General features: G+C 45.4%; 1 protein-coding gene and 1 long non-coding RNA gene across 6 annotated transcripts in view; one reads left to right on the top strand and one right to left on the bottom strand.

Annotated features, from left to right (window-relative positions):
* MYO10 (myosin X) overlaps positions 1-23,571 on the top strand; it is a 274,170-nt gene that overhangs the window by 120,769 nt on the left and 129,830 nt on the right. For 4 of the 5 annotated variants that reach the window (XM_065546109.1, XM_073993164.1, XM_015451227.4 and 1 more), the window contains one exon: positions 21,595-21,782. The exons of the other annotated variant lie outside the window; for it this stretch is intronic. In XM_065546109.1, coding sequence (XP_065402181.1) covers positions 21,667-21,782 — 116 coding nt within the window. In that variant the 5' untranslated portion in view covers positions 21,595-21,666. The remainder of the gene's footprint in view (positions 1-21,594; positions 21,783-23,571) is intronic. 5 annotated transcript variants of the gene reach the window in all.
* Positions 245-2,753, bottom strand: LOC101865919 (uncharacterized). The gene has a single exon (XR_006699012.3). It is a non-coding gene; the product is annotated as an uncharacterized lncRNA (long non-coding RNA).

The following is a 23,571-nucleotide window of genomic DNA, read 5'->3' as shown; positions in this document are numbered from 1 at the left end:
TCCAGAGAAATTCAATCATGCTGTAGTCCTCTGACTTGCTGAGCTAGCTTGTCCTCAGTCTTTAGATTAAAATATTTTCCATATGTTCAGAAAAGGTAATGTTTATACGTGTTGGTGTGAAAGTGGTGATGCATTCTGTGTTTTGCATGAGCCAACATAATGCGCGTTTATTTCTCTGTTCCCATCTCAAAAAGCTCCTTGTCGATGACCAGGGAACTGCCTCTTTCCCATGGAATACCACTGCATAGGTATCCACATGACCACTGCACTGTGCATGCGTTGTTGTCAGTATTAAATATTTGACACTGTCGCGTAACTATTTGTTTACATGGCAGTTTCTTTGCTAGGTTTGTCAAGGACTTATTTTGTCTTCCTTAAGCCAAGGACACTGCCAGGCACCTGGTAGTTGTGCAATAAATGTTTATAAAATAAATGCCATTCGTATTACAAATAGTCTTGTAGTTGATAAAATGTGAACCTGGATTTTAAAATTTTTTATTGGTGTATGTCTCTTGTAGGTTGACTATACCTAATCCAAAAACCCCATATCCAAAAAATGTTTCAAAATCTAAGACATTTTGCATGCTGATGTGATACTGAAAGGAAATGCTCATTGGGAATATTTGGGATTTTGAATTTAACTTAAATTATGCTTAACCAGTGCATAGTACGCAAATATTCCCAAATCCAAAAAATATTGAAATCCAGAACACTTTTTGTCCCAGGCATTTCACACAAGGGATGATGCTCAGTCTCTATTTTCAAACTCATACTTTGCTGTCGTTAGAGAAAAAACAAGTTTTTTTTTTTTGTAATGGTGTCTTGCTATGTTGCCCAGGCTAGACTCAAACTCCTGAGCTAAAGTAATCCTCCTGCCTTAGCCTCCTGAGTACCTAGGATTACAGGCACGTGCCAGCATGCCTACCTGGACACAAGTTGTTATTGTACATTTTCAATAGTCAAGAAAAAGTAAGTAAATTAGAAGGGAAAAAAAAAAAAACTACACAAGGGGTTTACAAGGTAGACCCTTTTAAAAAGTTTTTTATTTGTTTTCTTCTTTTCATGATAATGATGTTAAACTTGATAGCTAAATTGCCCAATAAATACTATAAATAAGATCTTGGTCTTGGAATAAGGTCATTTTCTTCCTTTCTAAGGGGAAAGCCGCAGGATTTTTGTGCATCCAGTTTGCAGTTCAGTTCAGTTAATTATGCCATTGTAGACCTTCCATTTGAGGCTTGCAAAATTGTATATTATTCATAAAGCAGCCACCATGATTTTTAAAAATTATCATTGAAGCCATTTATTGGTGATGCCAGCATCTGTTGGACTCTGCTTATATCGAGACAAGACCGCCACCTGTCAGAATAGCCACCGCTTCTCCACATGGGATCCTGGCTTGGAGCAGTGCCTGTCTATATCTTTAAAAGAGAAAAAAAATAAAACGACATGAATTGTTCCAGAGATGTTGCATTAGTTTTCCATTGCTGGATAACCAATTAACATAAGTGCACCAACTTAAAAGAACAAAGCTGCTTGCCCTCTTATGGTTCTTTAGTGGAAAGTCCCATAGGTCTCACAGCAGAAATCAAGGTGTCAGCAGGGCCGCGTCTCTTTCCAGAAGCTCTAGGGGAAGATCCATTTCCTGTTCATTGTGGCTGTTGGCTGAATTCAGTTACTTGCAGTTGTAGGACTGAGTTCCTTGTTTTCTTGCTGACTGTCACCTGAGGGCTGTTCCCAGCTTCTAGAGGCCACCCACATTCCCTGGTTTCCTGATCTGTGGCTCCCTTTCTTCGGCTTCAGTGCCAGTAACCATGTGTTGCTTCCCTCTCGTGGCTTCAGATCTTTCCTCCTTCTCCTCCACTGTCTTCTTTCTCTCTTTCTGACTGCAGCCAAGAAAGGCTGCCCCAAAAGGCTGCCCCAGGCTGGGCGTGGTGGCTCAAGCCTGTAATCCCAGCACTTTGGGAGGCCGAGGCGGGCGGATCACGAAGTCAGGAGATTGAGACCATCCTGGCTAACACGGTGAAACCCCGTCTCTACTAAAAAATAAAAAAAAAAAAACTAGACAGGCGAGGTAGTGGGCGCCTGTAGTCCCAGCTACTCCGGAGGCTGAGGCAGGAGAATGGCGTAAACCCGGGAGGCGGAGCTTGCAGTGAGCCAAGATCCGGCCACCACACTCCAGCCTGGGCGACAGAGCGAGACTCTGTCTCAAAAAAAAAGAAAGGCTGTCCCTTAGATTGGGCCTCCCTGGATGATCTCTCCATCTCAGGGTTCGTAATCACCTGTGCAGAACCCCTTTGCCATGTGACATTACCTAGTCGCAGGCTCTGGGATGAGTGTGGATGGATGTCTTTGTGGGAGGAGCCATTATTTTGCCCACCATAGGTGTCCTCCTTTTTTTTTTTTTTAAATTTATAAAACATTACTGTGTTGCACAGGCTGGTCTTGAACTCCTGGACTCAAGTGATCCTCCCTGGGCATTCAAATGTGTCGGGATGACAGGCATGAGCCCCCGCATCCAGCCAGGTAGTCTCCTTTGAGTCATATCATTGAGGGGGGACTCCTGTGGCATTTTCCCCCTGCGGGTGTCTGGATGTTCCATTATTTGTTGACTTTCTGTTCTGAGCTGGCAGGTTCCATGGGTTGCTGGCTAGTGGCTCATCGCCAGGTAGAGAGGCTGCCATTCTTTGCTAAGGAGTTCTGTTAGCTTTTTCTCCTTGGGGACTGGTCTTTTTATCTGAGAACTTTGTCAGAAACCTGGAAAATATTTTTTCTTGTAGCTTTTGGCATCTTCTATTGAAGTGGGGTAGAAAGTGATAAAACAAAAATTAAAGCACTCAGAATAGTCAAGTTAGAGTTGACTCCCCCTTTTCTTCACTAACCTCCTCTTTGGCTCTGTATTGATAGCTGAATCTTTCTGAACACCAGTTTTTAAAATTAACGTGTTTTCAAAGGTCAGATACCATAATCCCACTAACAGGGATGTTTTAAAGTAAAAGAAGTGAAAGCTCTGGGAACTTTAACCTTTGTACCTGTCTCTCCATCTTAGCCATCCCATAGCAACAAGTGTTTAATTAGAAAGTTCCTGCCTTGAACTTGGCTCCATTTTAAGGGGGATTTGGAAGAAGTTTACAACATCATGCCTAGCCTCAAAGCTTGCAATTGAGTGGGGAGATAACACCAAGGCCAGCTCACAGCACATGGCCTTGGATAGCTGAAGGCCTGTCATTGAGGGTTATGTGAGGTTGACACAGGCTTGGGTTTGACTGTGCTTATGAAGCCCCTGAACCTTACCGCTGGGCCCTTTAGCTATTCCTGTGGGTGCATCCCTCTCCCACGCTTGTCCTTGAGGGGACAGAGGCCGTACCGAGTTTGATGCCAGTGTCCATAGGTCTGGACTGCATGGTTTAAGCTGCAGTGCCTGGATTGGAGCCGCTCTGCGCTAGCTGTAACTGCCTGTGCAGAAGCCCCGCCTTCTGTGCCCTGCTAGATTCTTTTCCTGGAACTCCCAGGCTCTTCCTGCCTGAGACTTCCCCTCGCCAACCTTATCCTTCCTCTGGCTGAGACTTCCCCTCGCCAACCTTATCCTTCCTCTGGCTGAGACTTCCCCTCGCCAACCTTATCCTTCCTCTGCCTGAGACTTCACCTCGCCAACCTTATCCTTCCTCTGGCCACTTCAAGACTAGAGCCCTGCTCAGCTCCCAGTTCCCAGCCAGGGGCCCCAGGTTTCTACCCTGAACCTCTTGGCTATGGGTTTGCCGCCTGGAGGGAAGGGGGTTGACTCTCTCCTGATTGCTCCCTTCCTTAGAAAGGGTCTGATGAGGGCCTAGACTTCTTCATCTCCTGCCACCGCCTGCTAAGACCTGGCGAGGACAAATACACACCCGCTAAGGAGAGGAAGAGCAGGGTGTGTGCTTGTGGTGCAGAGACATAACCTATGCGTGGCTCAGGAAGCCCTGTGGAGGTGGTGGTGGTGGTGATACTACAAAGGAATGAGATCAATCAGGATGGGGTAGAAAGGCTGGCATGTTGGCTCACGCCTGTAATCCCAGCCCTTTGGGAGGCTGAGGTGGGAGGATCGCTTGAGCCCATGAGTTCAAGACAAGCCTGGGCAATTTGGCGAAGTCCCGTCTCTACAAAAGATTGCAAAAATTAGCCAGCCGTGGTGGCATGCCCTGTAGTCCCTTCTACTCAGGAAGCTGAGGTGGGAGGATCGCCTGAGCCGGGGAGGTTGAGGCAACAGTGAGCCGAGATGGTGTCACTGTACTCCAGCCTGGGCAACAGAGCAAGACCCTGTCTCAACAAAAGAGAGAGAGAGAAAAAAAGAATTGATGAGAAGGAAAGGCCAGTGAACACCATACATGAAGATGGGAGATGAGGGTGAGTTTGATGTGGCCTCACTGCAGCGGAGAAGGCTGCCTTTGCTCATGGAATCAGATGCTTGCTGGGGAATGGGCGGAAATTAGGTGGGATGGGCAGCCTGGGGTTAGAAGGCTTAAACCATTGGTTCCCCACCTAGGATGATTCTGCCCTGGGGACATTTTGTAATATCCAAAAGACATTTTTGGTCTCATAGCTATGGTCAAGGGATGCTAATGGCATCTACCGAGTAGAGGCCAGGGATGCTGAGAAGCATACCGGAGTGCCTGGGGCAGCTCCAGAGTCATCTGGCCTAAGGTATCAGTGGTGCCAGAACATCCCTCCCCCACTTACAGCTCACCTGGAAAGTTTGGGGTTGGTGATACACAGACCGCACTATATTTGTTAAAGTTACCTTTTTTCTTTCTTTTCTTTTTGTTTTTTTGGGACGGAGTCTTGCTCTGTCACCCAGGCTGGAGTGCAGTGGCGCGATGTCGGCTCACTGCAACCTCCGCCTCTCGGGTTCAAGCAATTCTCCTGCCTCAGCCTCCTGAGTAGCTGGGATTATAGGCATCCACCATCACACCCGGCTAATTTTTGTATTTTTAGTAGAGACAGGGTTTCCCCATGTTGGCCAGGCTGGTCTCGAACTGACCTCAGGAGATCCGCCTGCCTTGGCCTCCCAAAGTGTTGGGATTACAGACGTGAGCCACTGCGCCTGGCCTTCATTTTGTTTTAGAGACAGGATCCCACTGTTACCCAGGCTGGAGTGCAATGGTGCGATCATAGTTCTTTGCGGTCTTGACCTCCCAGGCTCATGCGAACCTTTCACCTCAGCCTCTAGAGCAGCTGGGACTACAGGCATGCACCACCACGCCCAGCTAATTTTTAAATTTTTGTGAAGACTGGGATCTTGCTATGTTGTCCAGGCTCATGTTGAACTCTTGACCGCAAGCCATCCTCCCACCTTGACCTCCCAGAGTGCTGGGATTTATAGGCAAGAGCCACTGCACCCAGCCTGTTTAAAGGTTTCTGAAGAGAGAATTTCTCTAAGAAACATTTCAGAAGATTTAAGAGGGAAGTGATATGGCTGAGACGAGAAAGGACAGATGGGCTGAGAGCGTGTTGCAGTAATTCAGTGGGGGAGGGCTGAGGGTTTTAGACCAGGGTAGAGATGGGAGAAAAGTCATGGGGACTGTGGGGAGGGAGGTGAAGGAAGAGGCTGCATGTCATTGTCTCCCGGTCTTGTCAAGTGCTGTGGCTGTGAAAACGTGGCACTTACCGTTCTGGAAGCTCCTGAGCAGAGTGAGAACAAGTGTTTTTTAGGTGCCTGTCTTCTGTCTTCTGTGCTCTCTGGCCCCGGATCATCTCAAATTGTTAGGTACCCAGCATCTAAGCACAACGTTGACAAGAGCAGGAGAGGTTTCTGTTGTACGGAAGGCAGCTCAGTGGCCAGAGTGGAAGGGCTGCCAGGTTCCGAGGTGTGGCATGTTGTTTCCTGCTGAATGGAAGAGAAGCACATTTCTTCATTACAGGGATTGTGGAGCTCTGGGTCAGTTGCGCGGAGGAGACGCCTCTCCCAGTCTCTAAGGAATGGCTCAAAACCACATCACGGGGTGAGCTGCAGGGAACTTCAGCGCTCGCCTGCAATTATGGTGTTGAGGCTGGCTCCAGAGGAAGCTCTTCCCTGTTCCACCCAGCCTTTCGGTTAGTTTGTTGGTCTTGCCGAACAAACAGCACAGAGATCAGAATCAAAGGAGCCAATTTTAAGAAGTGGGGCTCTTTCTAAAGATAAATGCTTCTGTAAGCACGAACTATGCTTCACAGCCGATGTATTTTTAGGTGTTTCAGAAATATCCTCCTTTGGTTAGGTGGCATTCCAGCCCGAATCTGCAAATGTGTTTGATGTTGCTTCTGAATTAACTTGAAGCCTGCATCTGTCAGGCAAAATGTGTTAGCAGGCATCAGCCAGTGAAAGACTGATTGATTTTAGCAGCCGGTTGAACCGAGTTCACCTGCAGGGAAGTCACAGCCTGCTTGCCATGGGAAGGCTGGGCATACCCTGCCGTGGAGTGGACTGTTTGCGAATCTTGCAAATTGAAATCTGTGTTTCTTTTTTTTTTTTTTTTTTTTGAGACGGAGTCTCGCTCTGTCGCCCAGACTGGAGTGCAGTGGCCGGATCTCAGCTCACTGCAAGCTCCGCCTCCCGGATTTACGCCGTTCCCCTGCCTCAGCCTCCCGAGTAGCTGGGACTACAGGCGCCTGCCACCTCGCCCGTGCTAGTTTTTTTGTATTTTTTAGTAGAAACAGGGTTTCACCGTGTTAGCCAGGATGGTCTCAATCTCCTGACCTCATGATCCGCCCGTCTCGGCCTCTCAAAGTGCTGGGATTACAGGCTTGAGCCACCACGCCCGGCCGAAATCTGTGTTTCATTTTCTTGAGTTGAGTCTTTCCAAGGTAGACTTGGTTGGCTTGTTTCCGTCCCTTTCCAAGGCTCGAGTCAAGTAATAGCGTGCCTGTCACGGAGGCAGCGTGGCCTGAAGGCCGCGTGGTTGGTTGATTAGCACTGTCTTGGCATTGAGTGCTCTTGGGACAGATGAACACAGTGCAGTTTGTCGGGACTTTCTGGGTTTTTTTTTTTTTTTTGGCTTTTTTTTTTTTGACATGAAATCAAGACTCGTAGCCAAAAGATGATTGTAACCATCTGTCTGACTATATGTATTTTAAAACTTTACCAAACATTTATGCTCTGGAGTGGCCACTTCCACATCAGCACATGAGAGTGGCAATTTGGAACTTGTTTTTTTGTGGATTTTTTTTTCTTCCTTCTCTCTCTTTGGGTTTAGATCCCTGTCAAAAGATTGCACGGGCGCGGTGGCTCATGCCTGTAATCCCAGCACTTTGGGAGGCCGAGGCAGGTGGATCACAAGGTCAGGAGTTTGAGAGCAGCCTGGCCAACATGGTGAAACCCCATCTCTACTAAAAATACAAAAATTAGCCGGGCGTGGTGGCATGTGCCCGTAATCCCAGCCACTCAGGAGGCTGAGTCAGGAGACTCACTTGAACCTGGGAGGAGGAGGTTGCAGTGAGCCGAGATTGTGCCACTGCATTCCAGCCTATGCAATAGAGTGAGACTGTCTCAAAAATAATAATTAAAAAAAAGATAGATTCCTTTCAATCAGGAGAGAATTTTATTCAGAAATTCACTCAAGTGAAATGGAAATGCCAGCCTCTACATTGAAGACCTTGACTTCAGTTAACAACTTGTGTCTTGTGATGGTTTTCTTTTCAACAAACTTGAATGCTTCGTGATTTTGAAAAAATCATTTCTAAGTGTTTATTTTTTATTTTTATTTATTATTATTTAGACCTCACTCTTTCGCCCAGGCTTGAGTGTAGTGGTGCGATCATAGCTCACCACAGCCTCCAACTCCTGGGCTCAAGCAGTCCTACCTCAGCTTCCCAAGTAGTTGGGACTATGAGTGCACACCACCACACCCAGCTAATTTTTTGTATTTTTAAAATTTTTTGTAGAGATGGAGGCTTGTTGTGTTGCTCAGGCTGGTCTCAAATTTCTGGCCTCAAGCGATCCTCCCACCTGGGCTTCCTAAAAGTGCTGGGATTACAGGCATGAGTCACTATGCCTGGCTGAAATGTTTCTAATTGTTTAATTGGACAACATCAAACAATTTGGTTATATAGAAGGTAGTGGGCATAAAGCACTAGAAGACAGTGAAAACATGAATTTTATTTGGTGAATTGGTGGTGGAATCACGTGTCCTCAGCATATTGATGCTGATGCTGCCCTGCCTGGGTACCAGGCTCTGTGTTAGACTCCAAGGATGCAGAATGACTCTGGCTTACAGGAATGGCTTGTTGAAGATTGAGTAAATGAAAGGCACCTAATTGCTTAGTGAAGAGAGACACAGGCAAACCATGAACAATAGCTCAGGGTGACAATGGGTGTGATAAAAATACATGGGAACACAAAGGAGGAGGGTCACAATGAGGAGGGGGTGAGAGGGTCAGAAAATGATTCCTCCCTGAGGTACTATTAATAGTTGGCCTGAGTTTTGAGCATATGTAGAGGAATTTGGCCAAGAAGGAGGGTGGCTGTCCTGGCGGCAGATCATCATGTGGAAAGACAGGAAATAGCGTGATGCGTTGTTATTTAATATCCAACGCAGGACATTCTAGATGCCAGAACAAAGGTTGCATGCTGCCGGCTGGCAGGGCGGTCGAGAGCAATGGCGGAAGGAACGGCTCTGTGCAACTCAGTGAGCTTGAACGGACTCATGAAAGCTGTCGGGGACAACTTCAACCATGCGTTTTGGGGAAGCGTCACTTGGCCACAGGGTGGTGGAGGAGAAAGGAGGGGCTTCCAGTCAGGAGGGGTTAGTGTGTGAGATACCAAGAGGTAGATGCTAAGTGTTTAACTGGGTTTGGGGGGCAAGTAAGCTGAATTTCTGTAGGATTACTGCATTACTCATTTGGGTAGGCTGTGGTGCCATTTGTCAAGTTGTAACTGTGTGAAGTAACAGGTGTTTGGGGGAGATTAGCCATGTCTGTTGAGTTTGAGCCAGTGGACCACTGAACATATGGATCTATAACTTACAGCTGAAGTTGCACTCAAGATAAAAATTTAGGAAGTAAGTCACTGCCATATTTAGCCGAGGTGTTTGAGAGAGAAGGAAAGGGGAGGGGGGATGGTGAGTACAAAATAAATCTGGATAATGGATCTCACTTCTTAACAATTCTTCCCTTTAGCTGCAATAGCATGGACTTTAAATAACCCATTTCCCCAGTGCATTTCAAATTGTATCTTCTACATCCAGCTTTTCAGGACTACATGACGAAAAGCACTGTGGTTTTATTTTCGTTAACAATAGCGATGATACGTACCTCTGATTTATGTAGCACATAGTGGTCATGTGGGGTAACAGAGGATCCCTTGTTGTTACTGATCAGAATCTTACAGTCCAGGGGGAGTGAAGCAGTGCCAGGGGAGGCGCTTCAGGGCTGTGGACTTGGTGTCTTCTGACTTGACCAAACCATGCTGTTTAGATGAGTTATTTCTGCATTGGGATTGTGACATCCAACCTGGGTCCCTTGGTCTCTATGAGCACCCTGTATGAGGCCACTGAGTCACTGTAAGTTTTCTTAGTTCTACTTGATTTTTTTTTGAGATGGAGTCTGGCTCTGTTGCCCAGGCTGGAGTGCAGTGGCGCAGTCTCGGCTCATTTCAAGATCCTCCTCCCGGGTTCACGCTATTCTCCTGCCTCAACCACCTGAGTAGCTGGGACTACAGCTCCTGTCACCACGCCCAGCTAATTTTTTTTTGTATTTTTGGTAGAGGCAGGGTTTCACTGTGTTAGCCAGGATGGTTTCGATTTCCTGACCCCGTGATCCACCTGCCTCGGCCTCCCAAAGTGCTGGGATCACGCCTGTAATCCTAGCACTTTGGGAGGCTGAGGAGGGTGGATCATTTGAGGTCAGGAGTTTGAGACCAGCCTGGCCAACATGGCAAACAGCCCAGCCTTTTTAAATTTTTTAGAGGTGGAGTCTCACTCTGTGGCCCAGGCTGGAGTGCAGTGGCGTGATCTCAGCTCACTGCAACCTCTGGCTCACTGCAACCTCTACATCCTGAGTTCAAGTGATTCTCCTGCCTCAGCCTCCCCAGTAGCTGGGGTTACAGGTGCCCACCACCATGCCTGGCTAATTTTTTTTCTTTTTTTTTAATTGTAGTAGAGATGGGGTTTTGCCATTTTGGCCAGGCTGGTCTCGAACTCCTGACCTCAAATGATCCACCCTCCTCAGCCTCCCAAAGTGCTGGGATTATAGGCGTGACCCATTGCACCTGGCCAGTTATACTTGATTAAAAAAAAAATTATTGGCTGTATTTAAGATATACAACATGATGTTTTGATATACATATGCATGCTGAAGTCAAATGATACTTGATTTTTTGGGGTGTGAAATTTGATACTAGGTGTTATACCCTTAGGCCTTTTGAAAACCTTGACTTGGTAGATTTTGGATTGAAGAAATGAAGTGAGCTTCTCCCAACATTTTTAAGCAATTTGTGCTGCAGCTGTTCCAAATTATTAAAATGGACAAGGAAATGTATTTTGGAGGTGAGTTATGTGGAACTTTTCTGACAAGCAAATGTTTTTATGTGCTTCAAAATAGAATGTACTTTCTATTTCTGAAAAGCCATTAAACTGACCAGCTTATTTATTCTTGTGGAATTTGAAATCCAACATGAGGAAACCGGTACCTGGCCCCGCCTTGTGTTTGGGGGCTGCATGTGTCCACGGTCTTAAACTGCCTGACATCATCATGGCCATTTGTGGAGCGGTAACAGTACCTTTTCATAGAGTGACAAATGATATGAGCCCATGGCAAATGTTGTCTCATGGACCTTAGGATTTCTTTTTTTTTTTGAGATGGAGTCTCACTCTGTTGCCAGGGTTAGAGTACAGTGGCATGATCTCCACTCACTGCAATCTCTGCCTCCCGGGTTCAAGCAATTCTCCTGCCTCAGCCTCCCGAGTAGCTGGGATTACAGGCACCCACCACCATGCCTGCCTAATGTTGTATTTTTAGTAGAGACGGGGTTTCACCATGTTGGCCAGACTGGTCTCGAACTCCTGACTTCAAGTAATCTGCTGGCCTTGGCCTCCCAAAGTGCTGGGATTACAGGTGTGAGCCGCTGCACCCAGCCAAGATTTCTTACCACACTTTATCTTTGCTTCACTGGACACTTAACAAACTAGCTCTTTCCCCACCTCCAACTGCCATTTTTACTCACATTACATGTTGTACTTTTCTTATTACTCAGTGAACCTTTTACACATGCAGCCTATACTTTAGTGACAATGTCATCCATGCAAAGTGAAGAGTGAGGTGGTACATTTAAGATGGGTGGGATAAGATGTCCTTGACTGTAATTTTTTTTGCCAACGAACCCTTGACATTTCAAATAATTTTTTTTGAGATGGGGTCTCAATGTATTGCCCAGGCTGGAGTGCAGTGGTCATGGCTCACTACAGCCTTAACCTCCTCAGGCTCAGGTGATCCTCCCACCTCAGCCTCCCAAGTAGCTGGGAGTATAGGCATGCACTACCACACCCAGCTAATTTTCGTATTTTTATTAGAGATGGGGTTTTGCCATGTTGCCCAGGCTGATCTCAAACTCCTGGGCTCAAGCCATCCTCCTTCCTTGGCCTCCCAAAGTTCTGGGATTACAGGCCTGAGCCTCTGTGCATGGCCATAATTTGTCTTTCTTGAAATAAACGATTGGGAACTATGACTATAATTGCCAATGTTATTTTGCATCCCTGTTTTAGCAGGTTCAGAAGTGCCATTTGTCATGTGCATGGACACAAACAGTAAAAACCCAATAGTTAGTGAAGTCCTTCTGTGAGCTGAAGTCCCTAACCTCACCCCCTTCGATGACCTGTTACAAAATGATTCATTAGGGCTTGGCCTGTTGCATCACCTTTTGGTGATTGGATTAAGGGGGTAAGACCGTGAGGGACATCTCAGAGGAAGGAGCCTTTGTGGAAATCTAGTCAATGCAAGGTGAGGGCCTGAGCAGACCAGGACAGCACAGGTGAAGTGGGTGGGTGGGTTGCTCTGGAGTTAATTAAAAGTGGAACACACAGGGCATGGAGACGTCAGCCGCGGTGATGAGGCTGACAGAGCCCTGTGGATGGATGGGTGATGGAGAAGGCATTCGCTGTAGATCCGCAGTGTGGCACATTCTCAAAAATCCAGGGTTTCCACCCTCGCTCTGACTCACTGGCTCTGTGACCGTAGGGACAATATATTGCTGTCCCCTGGCCGGTTCCATTACCTGTCCGAAGAGGCAGGAGCAGTGAGCTCTGCTGCCCATCACAGGGTTATGGAGGAGCAAATGAGTGGGTGTGTGAATGTGTAAACAATCCTTTTGGCCATAGGATTTTGAAATGTCACTTCGTTATTCTGCCCCTGGTACTCAATGGAGGTAGGTAGTCTAAGGGAGGCCTTTGAATTATTAATGAGTAATTAATACTGGGCTGTTGTCTACTGGGTAATTTTTAATACACTGAGGCAAAATTTTCTATAATCTTAAGAAAAGAAATCAGGTTCTTTCTTTGTACCAGCCAGACACACATTTTATATATTCTTTCCTTTTTTGCTTTTTAAGGAAGACATTTCAGATTATTGAGTTTTGGTTCCAATTAAGTCTGGTCGTTTGATGGCTTTGTTGGTTTGTGGGAGTTCATTTGCTGAATTTACTGCCAGCCACAACATAACATATTTATTAATTATTTGAACTCTGAGATTTCAGGGAACTCTGTCTCCCTGAAAATCTCAGTGCCTTTTGTTCTCTCTTCCTGAATAGTCTATAGCTTGTCACCAGAACATTTTTATTTAATTTGGTTTCAAATTTGAAGGTGTGTATGCTAAAACTTTTTTTTTTCTTTTGAGATAGGGTCTCACTCTGTCAGGCTGGAGTGCAGTGGTGCAATCTTGGTTCACTGCAACCTCTGCCTCCTGGGCTGAGGTGATCCTCCCACCTCAGCCTCCTGAGTGGCTGAGACCACAGGTGGGTACCACCATACCCGGCTAACTTTTTAATGTATTTTTCATAGAGATGGGGTTTAGACATTGGTGCTCAGTCTGGTTTACTCCTGGACTCAACTGATCCTCCCGCCGTGGCCTCCTAAACTGCTGGGATTACGGGCATGAGCCATCAGGCTTGACCCCGCTTTTTTTTTTTTAAAGAGATAAGGTTTCACTTTGTTACCAAGGCTGGAGTGCAGTGACGCAATCACAGCTCACTGAAACCTTGACCTCCTGGGCTCAAGCCATCCTCCCACCTCACCTTCCCTAGTGCCTGGGATTACAGGCATGTGCTACCACACACATGGGTAATTTTTTTTTTTTCTTTTTTTTTTTTGAGAGACAGGCTCTCACTGTGTTGCCCAGACTGGTCTCGAACTCCTGGGCTCAAGTAATCCTCCCATCTCGGCCTCCGAAAGTGTTGGGATAACAGGCGTGAGCCACCACACCCATCTTCTAAAACTTTTTATTTAAAGTTAAGGAGCATAATGTTTCTTGTTGTTTCCTCTCAAGTCTGTGCTTGTTTTTAATCTCTCTCTATGCTTAGAAAAAGAGGTTAATGTATTCTGTCCAACACCAGAATTCCCAGTAGTACTATTTTTTTTCTTTTTTCTTTCTTTCTGTTTGTTTTCTTTTTGTTTTTGTTTTTAGAGATGGAGTCTTGCTGTGCCGCCCAGGCTGGAGTACAGTTGCATGATCTCGGCTCACTGCAAGCTCCGCCTCCCAAATTCACGCCATTCTCCTGCCTTAGCCTCCCGAGTAGCTGGGACTACAGGGGCCCCCCACCACGCCTGGCTAATTTTTGTATTTTTAGTAGAGACGGGGTTTCACCGTGTTAGCCAGGATGGTCTCGATCTCCTGACTTCGTGATCCGCCCGCCTTGGCCTCCCAAAGTGCTGGGATTACAGGCGTGAGCCACCGCACGCGGCCCCTAGTTTTTTCTTTTTTAAACTAAAAAAAATTTAATTTTAGTAAAATGCATGAACAAAATTTATCACATCTGTTTTTAATGCACAGTACAGTAGCGTTAAGTATATTTACATTATGATGCAGCAATCTCCAGAGCTCTTCTCCTCTTGCAGAACTGAATCCACACTCATTAAACAACAGCTCCCCATTTTCCCCGTCTCCAGCCCCTGGCAACCACCCTTCTACTTTCTGTTTCTATCAATTTGATTATTCTGGATCCTCATATAAGTGGAATTGTACATTTCCACTTTCTCTATCAATTTGAGTATTCTGGATACCTCATACAAGTGGAATCGTACAGTATTTATCTTTTTGTGACTGTCATATTTCACTTAGCATAATGTCTTTAAGGGTTCATCCATGTTGTAGCAAGGGTCTGAATTTCCATCCCTTTTAGGGCTGAATAATTCCGTTGTATGGATATACCACATTTTTTGTATCTGTTCATTTATTGATGGACACATACGTTGCTTCTACCTTTTGGCTGTTGTTTACTGAATATTTTTTATGCATGGTATAGAAAGTTTGAAAAAGCATCCTTGAGTTAGTGAAACTATGCGAAAAAGAATAAGAAAGTGCTTGGAGGATGTGGGTTTAAGGAAAATCTTGAACACAGCAGATGCAGGACATGTTATGAATGAATGTTAGTTTTCTTTTGTTTAGAGTACTAAATATGGCCTAAACTATAGGTTTAGAAATTTTTATAGAGTACGAATTTTTTCTTTTTAGAATATGAATCATAAAACGAGAAGGACCACAGCAGTAGCGCCTACATACTTAGAAAGAGTAATGTTGGAATATAGCCATGTACCATTAAATGTGTGATCTTAGCCGGGCATTGTGGCTCACGCCTGTAATGCCAGCACTTTGGGAGGCCGATGTGAGCGGCTCAGTTGAGGCCAGAGTTTGAGAGCAGCCTGGATAATGTGGTAAAACCCCATCCGTCTCTGCTAAAAATACAAAAATTAGCCAGGTGTGGTGGCGGGCACCTGTAATCCTAGCTACTTGGGAGGCTGAGGCAGGAGAATCGCTTGAGCCCAGGAAGCAGAGGCTGCAGTGAGCCGAGATTGCGCCACTGCACGGCAGTCTGGGCAACAGAGTGAGACTCTATCTTAAAAATAAATAAATGTGTGATTGATCTTTAAAAATCAGGAGCAGCTGTTTATATTTAAGTGCTCTTTCTCTACTCAACAAGCAGAAAGAGTCCTGGACATTTTTTGAGGAATTTGGGGAGTTCAACTCGTGGTCCAGTTTAAAGCTATAAAGTAGATCATGAGGCACGAAGGATCGTCACGCGTCCGAGGCAGGCAGCTTCTAGGGTGCACGTAACTTTTATTTATTACTTACCTCAAAAGGTGAAAGGTTTTAAACGTACTGTAATGCAAATCTTTTTGGAAAAGAATTTTTTTTTTCACTTGATGAAATACGTGGTGTGTAAAATGAAAAGCAAAATAAAAGCCTGGTTTGGTATCTTCTGTCAACGTTAACCATGCATTCAAACGACCTTTTACCTGAAAACATGTTTCAGTACCGCTCCCCGCCCCGACATAGTGGCTCTTGGAGGGGAAAGCCTTTCATTCCACAGGAGATTTGGCACTTCCTTCCAACATAGCCACGGGGGTGGCGCATGGCAAGGCTTAGAAGGAACTAGTGTAGTGCAGCCAAGCAGATGGGAGAACAGCGGAAGCCTAGGAGCCCAGGGTGGTTTCAGTGTAGATTAGAAGATAGCGTCTTCCTCAGTTGCTGTGGGCATCGCTTTTATGGGCTGAGAGCCTGAATGAGTCCCAAAATCCTCAAGAAAAGATGAAATCAGGTTCCTAACCCGGATAAAGAACGCAAGACCATGTGCTGTGCCCTTCAGAAGTTTCCCATCAAAATGGGAACAATCAAGGCTTTCTTGATAAAGCAGCAAAATTCTGTATATTAATATTTATACAGAATTTTAAAAATATATTTTTATGTAGAGATGGGGGTCTTGCTCTATTGCCCAGGCTGGTCTTGAACTCCTGGGCTCAGCCAGTTCTCCCACCTTGGCCTCACAAAGTGCTGGGATTATAGTCATGACCCACTGTAGCTGGCTGGAATTTTAAATGTATTGACAATGTGTAGTAATGAGGGACCATATTTTTTTCATGGTAACTCACTTGGCTGAATGACAGATGAAGCATGCATTTTACTGTGAGAGTCAGATACGAAGATCAATATTATTGCAGGAAAAGTGTGCAACCACCAGAGCTGTGCTGGTCATTGGCCATCATTAACATCTTCTATAACTAAACCAACTGGATGGTTTTGGTCTTTCACTCTCAAACTGTGTGCTTTTTGAAGCCATCTGGTAAAGTGTTCTGTTTCACAGCATGCCCGATTACCTTTTCTCTTGAAAGATGGTGACTCAGCAATCGATTGGTGGCAGTAGTGTGGGGTGGCAGGGACTCGGCTTAGGAGAGTATCCCGATGCCTTTTGTGAGCTGCATGACCATCAGCAGGGATGCCACATAATTCTGCAGAGTCTGTGGGCTGCCTCCACAGGAAGCATCTGCTGTTAAGAGTCCTTTCTCAGCCGAGCGCAGTGGTTCACGCCTGTAATCCCAGCATTTTGGGAGGCTGAGGCGGGTGGATCACCTGAGGTCAGGAGTTTGAGACCAGCCTGGCCAAAATATAGTGAAATCCTGTCTCTACTAGAAATGCAAAAATTAGCTGGGCAGAGTGGCGTACACCTGTTATCCCAGCTACTTGGGAAGCTGAGACAGGAGAATCTCTTGAACATGGGAGGCAGAGGTTGCAGTGAGCCGAGATCGCGCCACTGTACTCCAGCCTGGATGACAGAGTGAGACTCAGTTTCAAAAAAATAAAAATAAAAAGTTATTTATTTTCTAAAGCACTGCTGATTCTGGTGGAGAGGACCTGTGGACATTGATTTCTGGGTTGTGTGTGTTGTCTCTAGTTGCCACAGCTACCACATTGACATCCTGAAACATTTAAAAACTATTTCACTGGACAAGATGTGGTGTCAATTACATGAGCCCAGCATGAGACCATTTTGGATGTTGCGTCTTCACCTTTGCTAACAGGCTTAATGCCACTTTGTCTTCTACCCTCATTCAAAGCCCATGTCATCCACACTGTCAGAACAAGCAGTATCTTAAAAGGATGCTCTATGGCTAGTGAGGTTCCCCAACCAGGAGGAGGAATATGGTTTAAAAGAAATGATCATTCTTTCAAAGGAAGCTGTGTAAGACGTTTTAGTGATGGTTTTATGAGTAAATCAGTGCCTTAAGAAAAAAGGGCTCATCTTAGAATTTTACAGCAACCGTACAAACATGTCATGAATGGGACATGCAAAATGATACGGGCATATCTTTTTTTAAGAGGTGTGTTAATGATGGGTGAATATCCTAATAATAAATTAATTAAATTTAATAATAAGCTTAATGCCCATGACTGTGGCTTTCACCCTCTGCCTGTAACTGAGGAAGAGGATTGGCGTGTGCTTAATTGAGCCCACCATGTTGATTGTTTGACTGAGTGTTGACTGTTGCTTGTCAGCTTCCTCTGACCTACCTGACTGCATAAAGAGTGACAGTCCTGTCAAAGTAGAGAAAAAAATAAGAATGTATTTCATAGTACAAATGAACATTTTTGATACTTAGCAGAAAAAAAAAACAATAATATAAACAACTATCAAAAAGGTAGAAAACAAACATGGCATTTTAAACAAAGTGGTGGAAAGGGCCAGGCACTCACAGCCTCAAGTATTGTCTGCCTGCCCCCTCACCTCTGCAGATGTTGCGTAGAAGGAGGCACTGGAGTGTCTCTGGTCCAGGCACTGATAGAGGATGGTGGCATCCCAAGGAGTAGGACACTTTTTTTTCCCAACTTCCATATTTTTTTTTTCCTGGCCAAATCTTACTCATAATGCTCCGACAGGACAAAATGGGCTTTCTAGAGAGTGGATGTTTCCAAGGACCTGAGAATTTACTCATAAAAGCACCAGATCTTTTTTTCTAATTAAGGTGAAATTCATTTCACATAAAAGTAACCATTTTAAAGTATACAACTCAGTGGCATTTAGTACATTCGCAATGCTGTGCAGCCTACACCTGTGTATCAGTATGCTTTCTGCTGCTGTAACAGGATACCACACACTGGGTAATTTATAAGGAGCAGAAGTTTACTTGGCTTATGGTTCTGGAGACTGGCAAGTCCAAGAGCGTGGCACTGGCATCTGGTGGGACCCTTTTGCTATGTCATGGCCTAAAGCATCACATGGCGAGAAAGCTTGAGTGTGAGACAGAAAGAATGCATGTCGAACTTACTCTTTTATTAGGAGCCGAACTCTGCAATAACTAACTCACTCCCACAATCCCACAATAATGGCATTAATCCATTATGAGAGCAGAGCCCCATGACCTAATCACCTCTTTTTTTTTTTTTGAGATGGAGTCTCGCTCTGTCGCCCAGGCTGGAGTGCAGTGGCACGATTTCGGCTCACTGCAAGCTCCGCCTCCCGGGTTCACGCCATTCTCCTGCCTCAGCCTCCCGATTAGCTGGGACTACAGGCGCCCGCCACCACGCCCGGCTAATTTTTTGTATTTTTTAGTAGAGACGGGGTTTCACTGTGTTAGCCAGGATGGTCTTAATCTCCTGACCTCGTGATCCGCCTGCCTCGGTCTCTCAGAATGCTGGGATTACAGGCGTGAGCCACCGCGCCGAGCCTAACCTAATCACCTCTTAATCACCTTTGTAATTACCTTCCTAATACTGTTACAATGGCAATTAAATTTCAACGCAAGTTTAGGAGGGGACAGACATTCAAACCATACAACCTGTATCTTAGTTCTACAATATTTTTATCACCTCAGGTGGAAACCCTGTACCAGTGAAGCAGTCACTCCCCTTTCCTGCCACCGTCTGCTCGTAGCAACCACCAATCTTTCTGTTTCTATGGATTTAACCTACTCTGAATATGTGAACTTTTGCGTCTGGCTTAATATGTCTTCAAGGCTCATTCACATTGTAGCATGGATCAGCACTTTATTGTTTTTTGTGGCTGAGTAATATTACATGGTATGGGTATGTCACATCCATTCGTCTGATGATGGACCTTGGCATTGTTTCCACCTTTTGGCTGTTGTAAATGGTGCTTCTGTGAACATGTGTGTACAAATGTTTGAGTATTTGCTTTCACTTCTTTTTGATATGTATCTAGGGGTGGAATTGCTAGGTAAGAGGTAATATCTTTTATGTTTTTAGCCTTTTTAAAATTTTTTGCTTCACATTATTTCCAAAACACATTCCAGGTTGGGTAACTCTTACCCAAAACGCTTGGGACCTGAAGTGTTTTGGATTTCTGATATTTTCTTCGATTTTGAAATATTTGCATTATGCCTACCATTTGGGCATCCCTCATCAGAAAATCTGAAACCTGAAATGCCCCCATGAACATTTCCTTTGAGCCATCTATTGTTGCTGTAAAAGCTTCAGATTTTAGAGCATTTCAGATTTTGGTTTTCGGATTAGCGATACTCAACCTGTATGGACTTACTTACATTTGAAAAGTTATACTGAACATAACAATGCTTTGCTTGATGTTCCTGGCAGATATTATGAATATAAAATACTACAAATTGCTATAATATGGTGCAGATGCTCTCAGGATGTTTGGACTTCCTGTGTAGTTTTGCTTGTTGTTTTTTGTTGCCCCCCGCAACCCCCCTGGGTGTAGGCATCCCTGGTGTCTTTTTGTGTGTTCAAATTTCCTCTTCTAACAGAGACACCAGTCAGATTGGATTAGGGCCCACCCTAATGGCCTCATTTTAAGTTAGTCACTTATTTAAAGCCCTTATCTTCAAGCACAGTAACATTCTTAAGTACTGGGGACTGGGGCTTCAGCATGTGAATTTGGGGAGAAGGCATGGATCAGCCCGTAACACCCCATAAAGCCCTAGACACACTGCATGAGCTTTATAAAAGTTGATTGGTGGTTGGTGGTGGTTGCAGGACTCTCTGCTCCCACCCCTGTCTGACTTACTTCCCCAGTTGTGTCTGAGCCTGGAAACCAGGTAACCAAACAGAGTTAGTATTTCCTGCAAAAGTGCAAGTGAATAGTTGTGTCCACATGGAGAGGCCTAAGGCATTAAGCTTTGGTAACTCTGTAGCCTCTATTTATTTTCCTTCTTTCTTTTCTTTTCTGTTCTTCCTTTCTTTCATTCCTTTCCTTTCTTTCTCTCTTGCCCGCTGTCTCTCTCTTTCTCTCGCTCTCTCCTCTTGCTCTCACTCTCTTTCTTTTTTCTTTCTTTTTTTTTTTTTTTTGACAGAGTCTTGCTCTGTTGCCCAGACTGGAGTACAGTGGGGCAATCTCAGCTCACTAACCTCCGCCTCCCAGGTTCAAGCGATTCTCCTGCCTCAACCTCCCGAGTAGCTGGGATTACAGGTGTGTGCCACCAGGCCTGGCTAATTTTATGTATTTTAAGTAGAGACAGGGTTTCACTGTGTTAGCCAGGATGGTCTTGGTCTCCTGACTTCGTGATCCTCTTGCCTCGGCCTCCCAAAGTGCTGGGATTACAGGTGTGAGCTACCACGCTCAGCCTAATACCTAGCATTTTTGAAATAGTCATGTTATCTTTTAAAAGCTGTAGCTAACTCTGCATAGCATAAAATTTGCCATTTTGACTATTTTGAAGTGTACAATTCAGTAATATTAGGTACATTCACAGACCTAGCACTTTGGACAGCCGAGGAGGGTGGATCACTCAAAGCCAGGAGTTCGAGACTAGTCTGGGTAACAAAGCAAGACCGTGTCTGGTAACAAACCAGACAAAAAAATTTAAAAATTTAAAATAATAATAATAATAAGGACATTCACAATGTTCTGCATCCACAGGTACTAACCACTTCCAGAACTTTTTTTGAGATGGAATCTTACTTGTCGCCCAGGCTGGAGTACAGTGGCACTATCTCAGGTCACTGCAACCTCCGGTTCCTGGGTTCAAGTGATTCTCCTGTCCCAGCCTCTCGTGTAGCTGGGATTACAGGCACGCACCACAATGCTTGGCTAATTTTTGTATTTTTAGTAGAGATGGGGTTTCCCTATGTTGGCCAGGCTAGCCTTGAACTCTTGACCTCAGGTGATCCACCCGCCTCAGCCTCTCGAAGTGCTGGGATTACAGATGTGAGCCACGAGGCCCGCCTCACGTCCAGAACTTTCCCATCACCCTAAACAGAAACTCTGCACCCATTAAACTGTAACTTTCCTTCTCCCGCAGCCTCTGGCTACCTCTCTTCTCCTTTCTGTCTCATCACTTTTTCACCATGCTGTTTCACAGTAGCCATTTGATGAGACAGGAGACTGGATCTGGCCAGTCGTTTGTCTGTGGGAAAGGATTAAGATTGGCGAGGTGAGCGGGGAATAGGGATCTGGGCCTGGGTCGCCTCACCATCTTCCTTCTCTTGTTTCCCTCTCATTACCATCCCCCTTTGAAATGGCTTCATTCATTTGTCCAGAACATGAAGATTTGGTTTCCAGAAGGTGCAGGGACAGGGTGCGGGAGACAGAAGCCATCTTTCCCCCTGGCGCACACTGAGTGGGTTTTGTTGGAGCTCATCCAGTGGCCTGGGTTAGAAGTGACGCATCCCTGTCTCACCCTGTGCTTGCAGACCTACATCGGCTCCATCCTGGCCTCTGTGAACCCCTACCAGCCCATCGCCGGGCTGTACGAGCATGCCACCATGGAGCAGTACAGCCGGCGCCACCTGGGCGAGCTGCCCCCGCACATCTTCGCCATCGCCAACGAGTGCTACCGCTGCCTGTGGAAGCGCCACGACAACCAGTGCATCCTCATCAGGTAACGAAGGTCACAGCCAGTCGGGCTTTCCCACGGCCGAGGAGTCCCTCCCCGCACCCCGCACACCCCGCGCCCCAGCCTCCTTAGGACATGAAACGGAGAAAGCTTTTACAACTGTCTGAGTTTCTCCGGCAGAGTTTTCTGTTTTGAATGGCGTGGTAACTTCAGCTTTCAGAAGGAGCTCACTTAGCAAAGCAGATGGACCATGTTGCTTTGGCTCTTATCCTCAGAATAATTATTCCATTCTGTTCCTTTTTAAAAAAAAAAAAATTTATTTGCCTTAATTATTCTTTGATTTATTTCAATCATAAGGCATGATCTGTTTAAGGAAATCTTGCATAGTTCTTTCAAATTTAAACGTTTTGTGTAGCCTACAATGCCACTCACAAGATTTATATGTGTGAACAAGGTTTTTTTCTCTACTGCAATAAAATAACTCTAGATAGAATCTCCCAGATTTAGGCAATTTTAATAATGGGGTGCTCTTAAAGTTTACCTTTGAATTAGCCACAGAAGAGGGGCTCACTGTCTGTATGTTAAGGGTGTATTTATTTCAATTTTTTTTTTTGAGTTGGAGTCTTGCTCTGTCGCCCAGGCTGGAGTGCAGTGGTGTGATCTCAGCTCACTGCAAGCTCTGCCTCCCGGGTTCACGCCATTCTCCTGCGTCAGCCTCCCAAGTAGCTGGGACTACAGGCGCTCACCACCTCACCCGGCTAGTTTTTTTTTTTTTTTTTTTTTTTTTTTTAAGTAGAGACGGGGTTTCACCGTGTTAGCCAGGATGGTCTCGATCTCCTGACCTCGTGATCTGCCCGTCTCGGCCTCCCAAAGTGCTGGGATTACAGGCTTGAGCCACCACGCCCGGCCTCAATTTTTTTTTTAGTGGGCGAGAAGGCACTTGGCATGTCTGTTTTAGCTGAGTCGTACTCACTTTTACAAAGAAACTGTTAGGAGCCCCAATATCAGTTCATTCATTACTAGGAACTGTCTTAAAAAGTAGTAGAATATTTTTTAAATAAATATTTATTGGCTGGGCGCAATGGCTCACACTTGTAATCCCAGCACTTGAGGAGGCCGAGGTGGGTGGTTCACTTGTGGTCAGGAGTTGGAGACCAGCTTGGCCGACATGATGAAACCCCATTTCTACTAAAAATACAAAATCAGCCAGGCATGGTGGTGCATGCCTGTAGTCCCAGCTACTTGGGAGGCTGAGGTGGGAGGATCACTTTAACCTGGAGGTGGAGGTTGCAGTGAGCCCAGATCACGCCACTGCACTCCAGCCTGGGTGACAGAGTGAGACTCCATCTCAATAAATAAATAAATACATACATACATAAATAAATTTTCTTAATGTTTATTAACATTCTAATTGACCTCATCGCGTGTATGCTAGTGCCATCCTGTTGGATCTTGTTAGTTATTTCTATGGAACTGTGCTCTAGTGATCATCACCACACCCCGGGTGATGCTCAAAGCAGATGTGATGAATGTCAGTCTCTTCTAGTGAGGTTTCCATGGAGGCGCCAAGCATGTCTTCATTCATTTGTCCTTCCAGGAGTTCACTCATGGGGCATAGCTGTTACTGAGGAGCCACAGTCTTGTAAAGCTGCTAGTGTGAAAGAGGATTCTGACATCTGCCTCAGATGACTTTCTAGTCCCAACTTTGTGGCAAGATAGTTACTCTATTATTTCAAGAGAAATGGGAAAAGGAAAGGAAAGGGTGGTTTGGATTTGGCGGGGGATGTGGGGGGCGGGGGACACTAAAAAGGCCCCTGTCTCCGGATTTCCGATT

Source organism: Macaca fascicularis, chromosome 6 (assembly GCF_037993035.2).
Source record: "Macaca fascicularis isolate 582-1 chromosome 6, T2T-MFA8v1.1".
Classification (NCBI taxonomy): Eukaryota; Metazoa; Chordata; class Mammalia; order Primates; family Cercopithecidae; genus Macaca; species Macaca fascicularis.
This window is presented reverse-complemented; position numbering and strand designations above follow the sequence as displayed.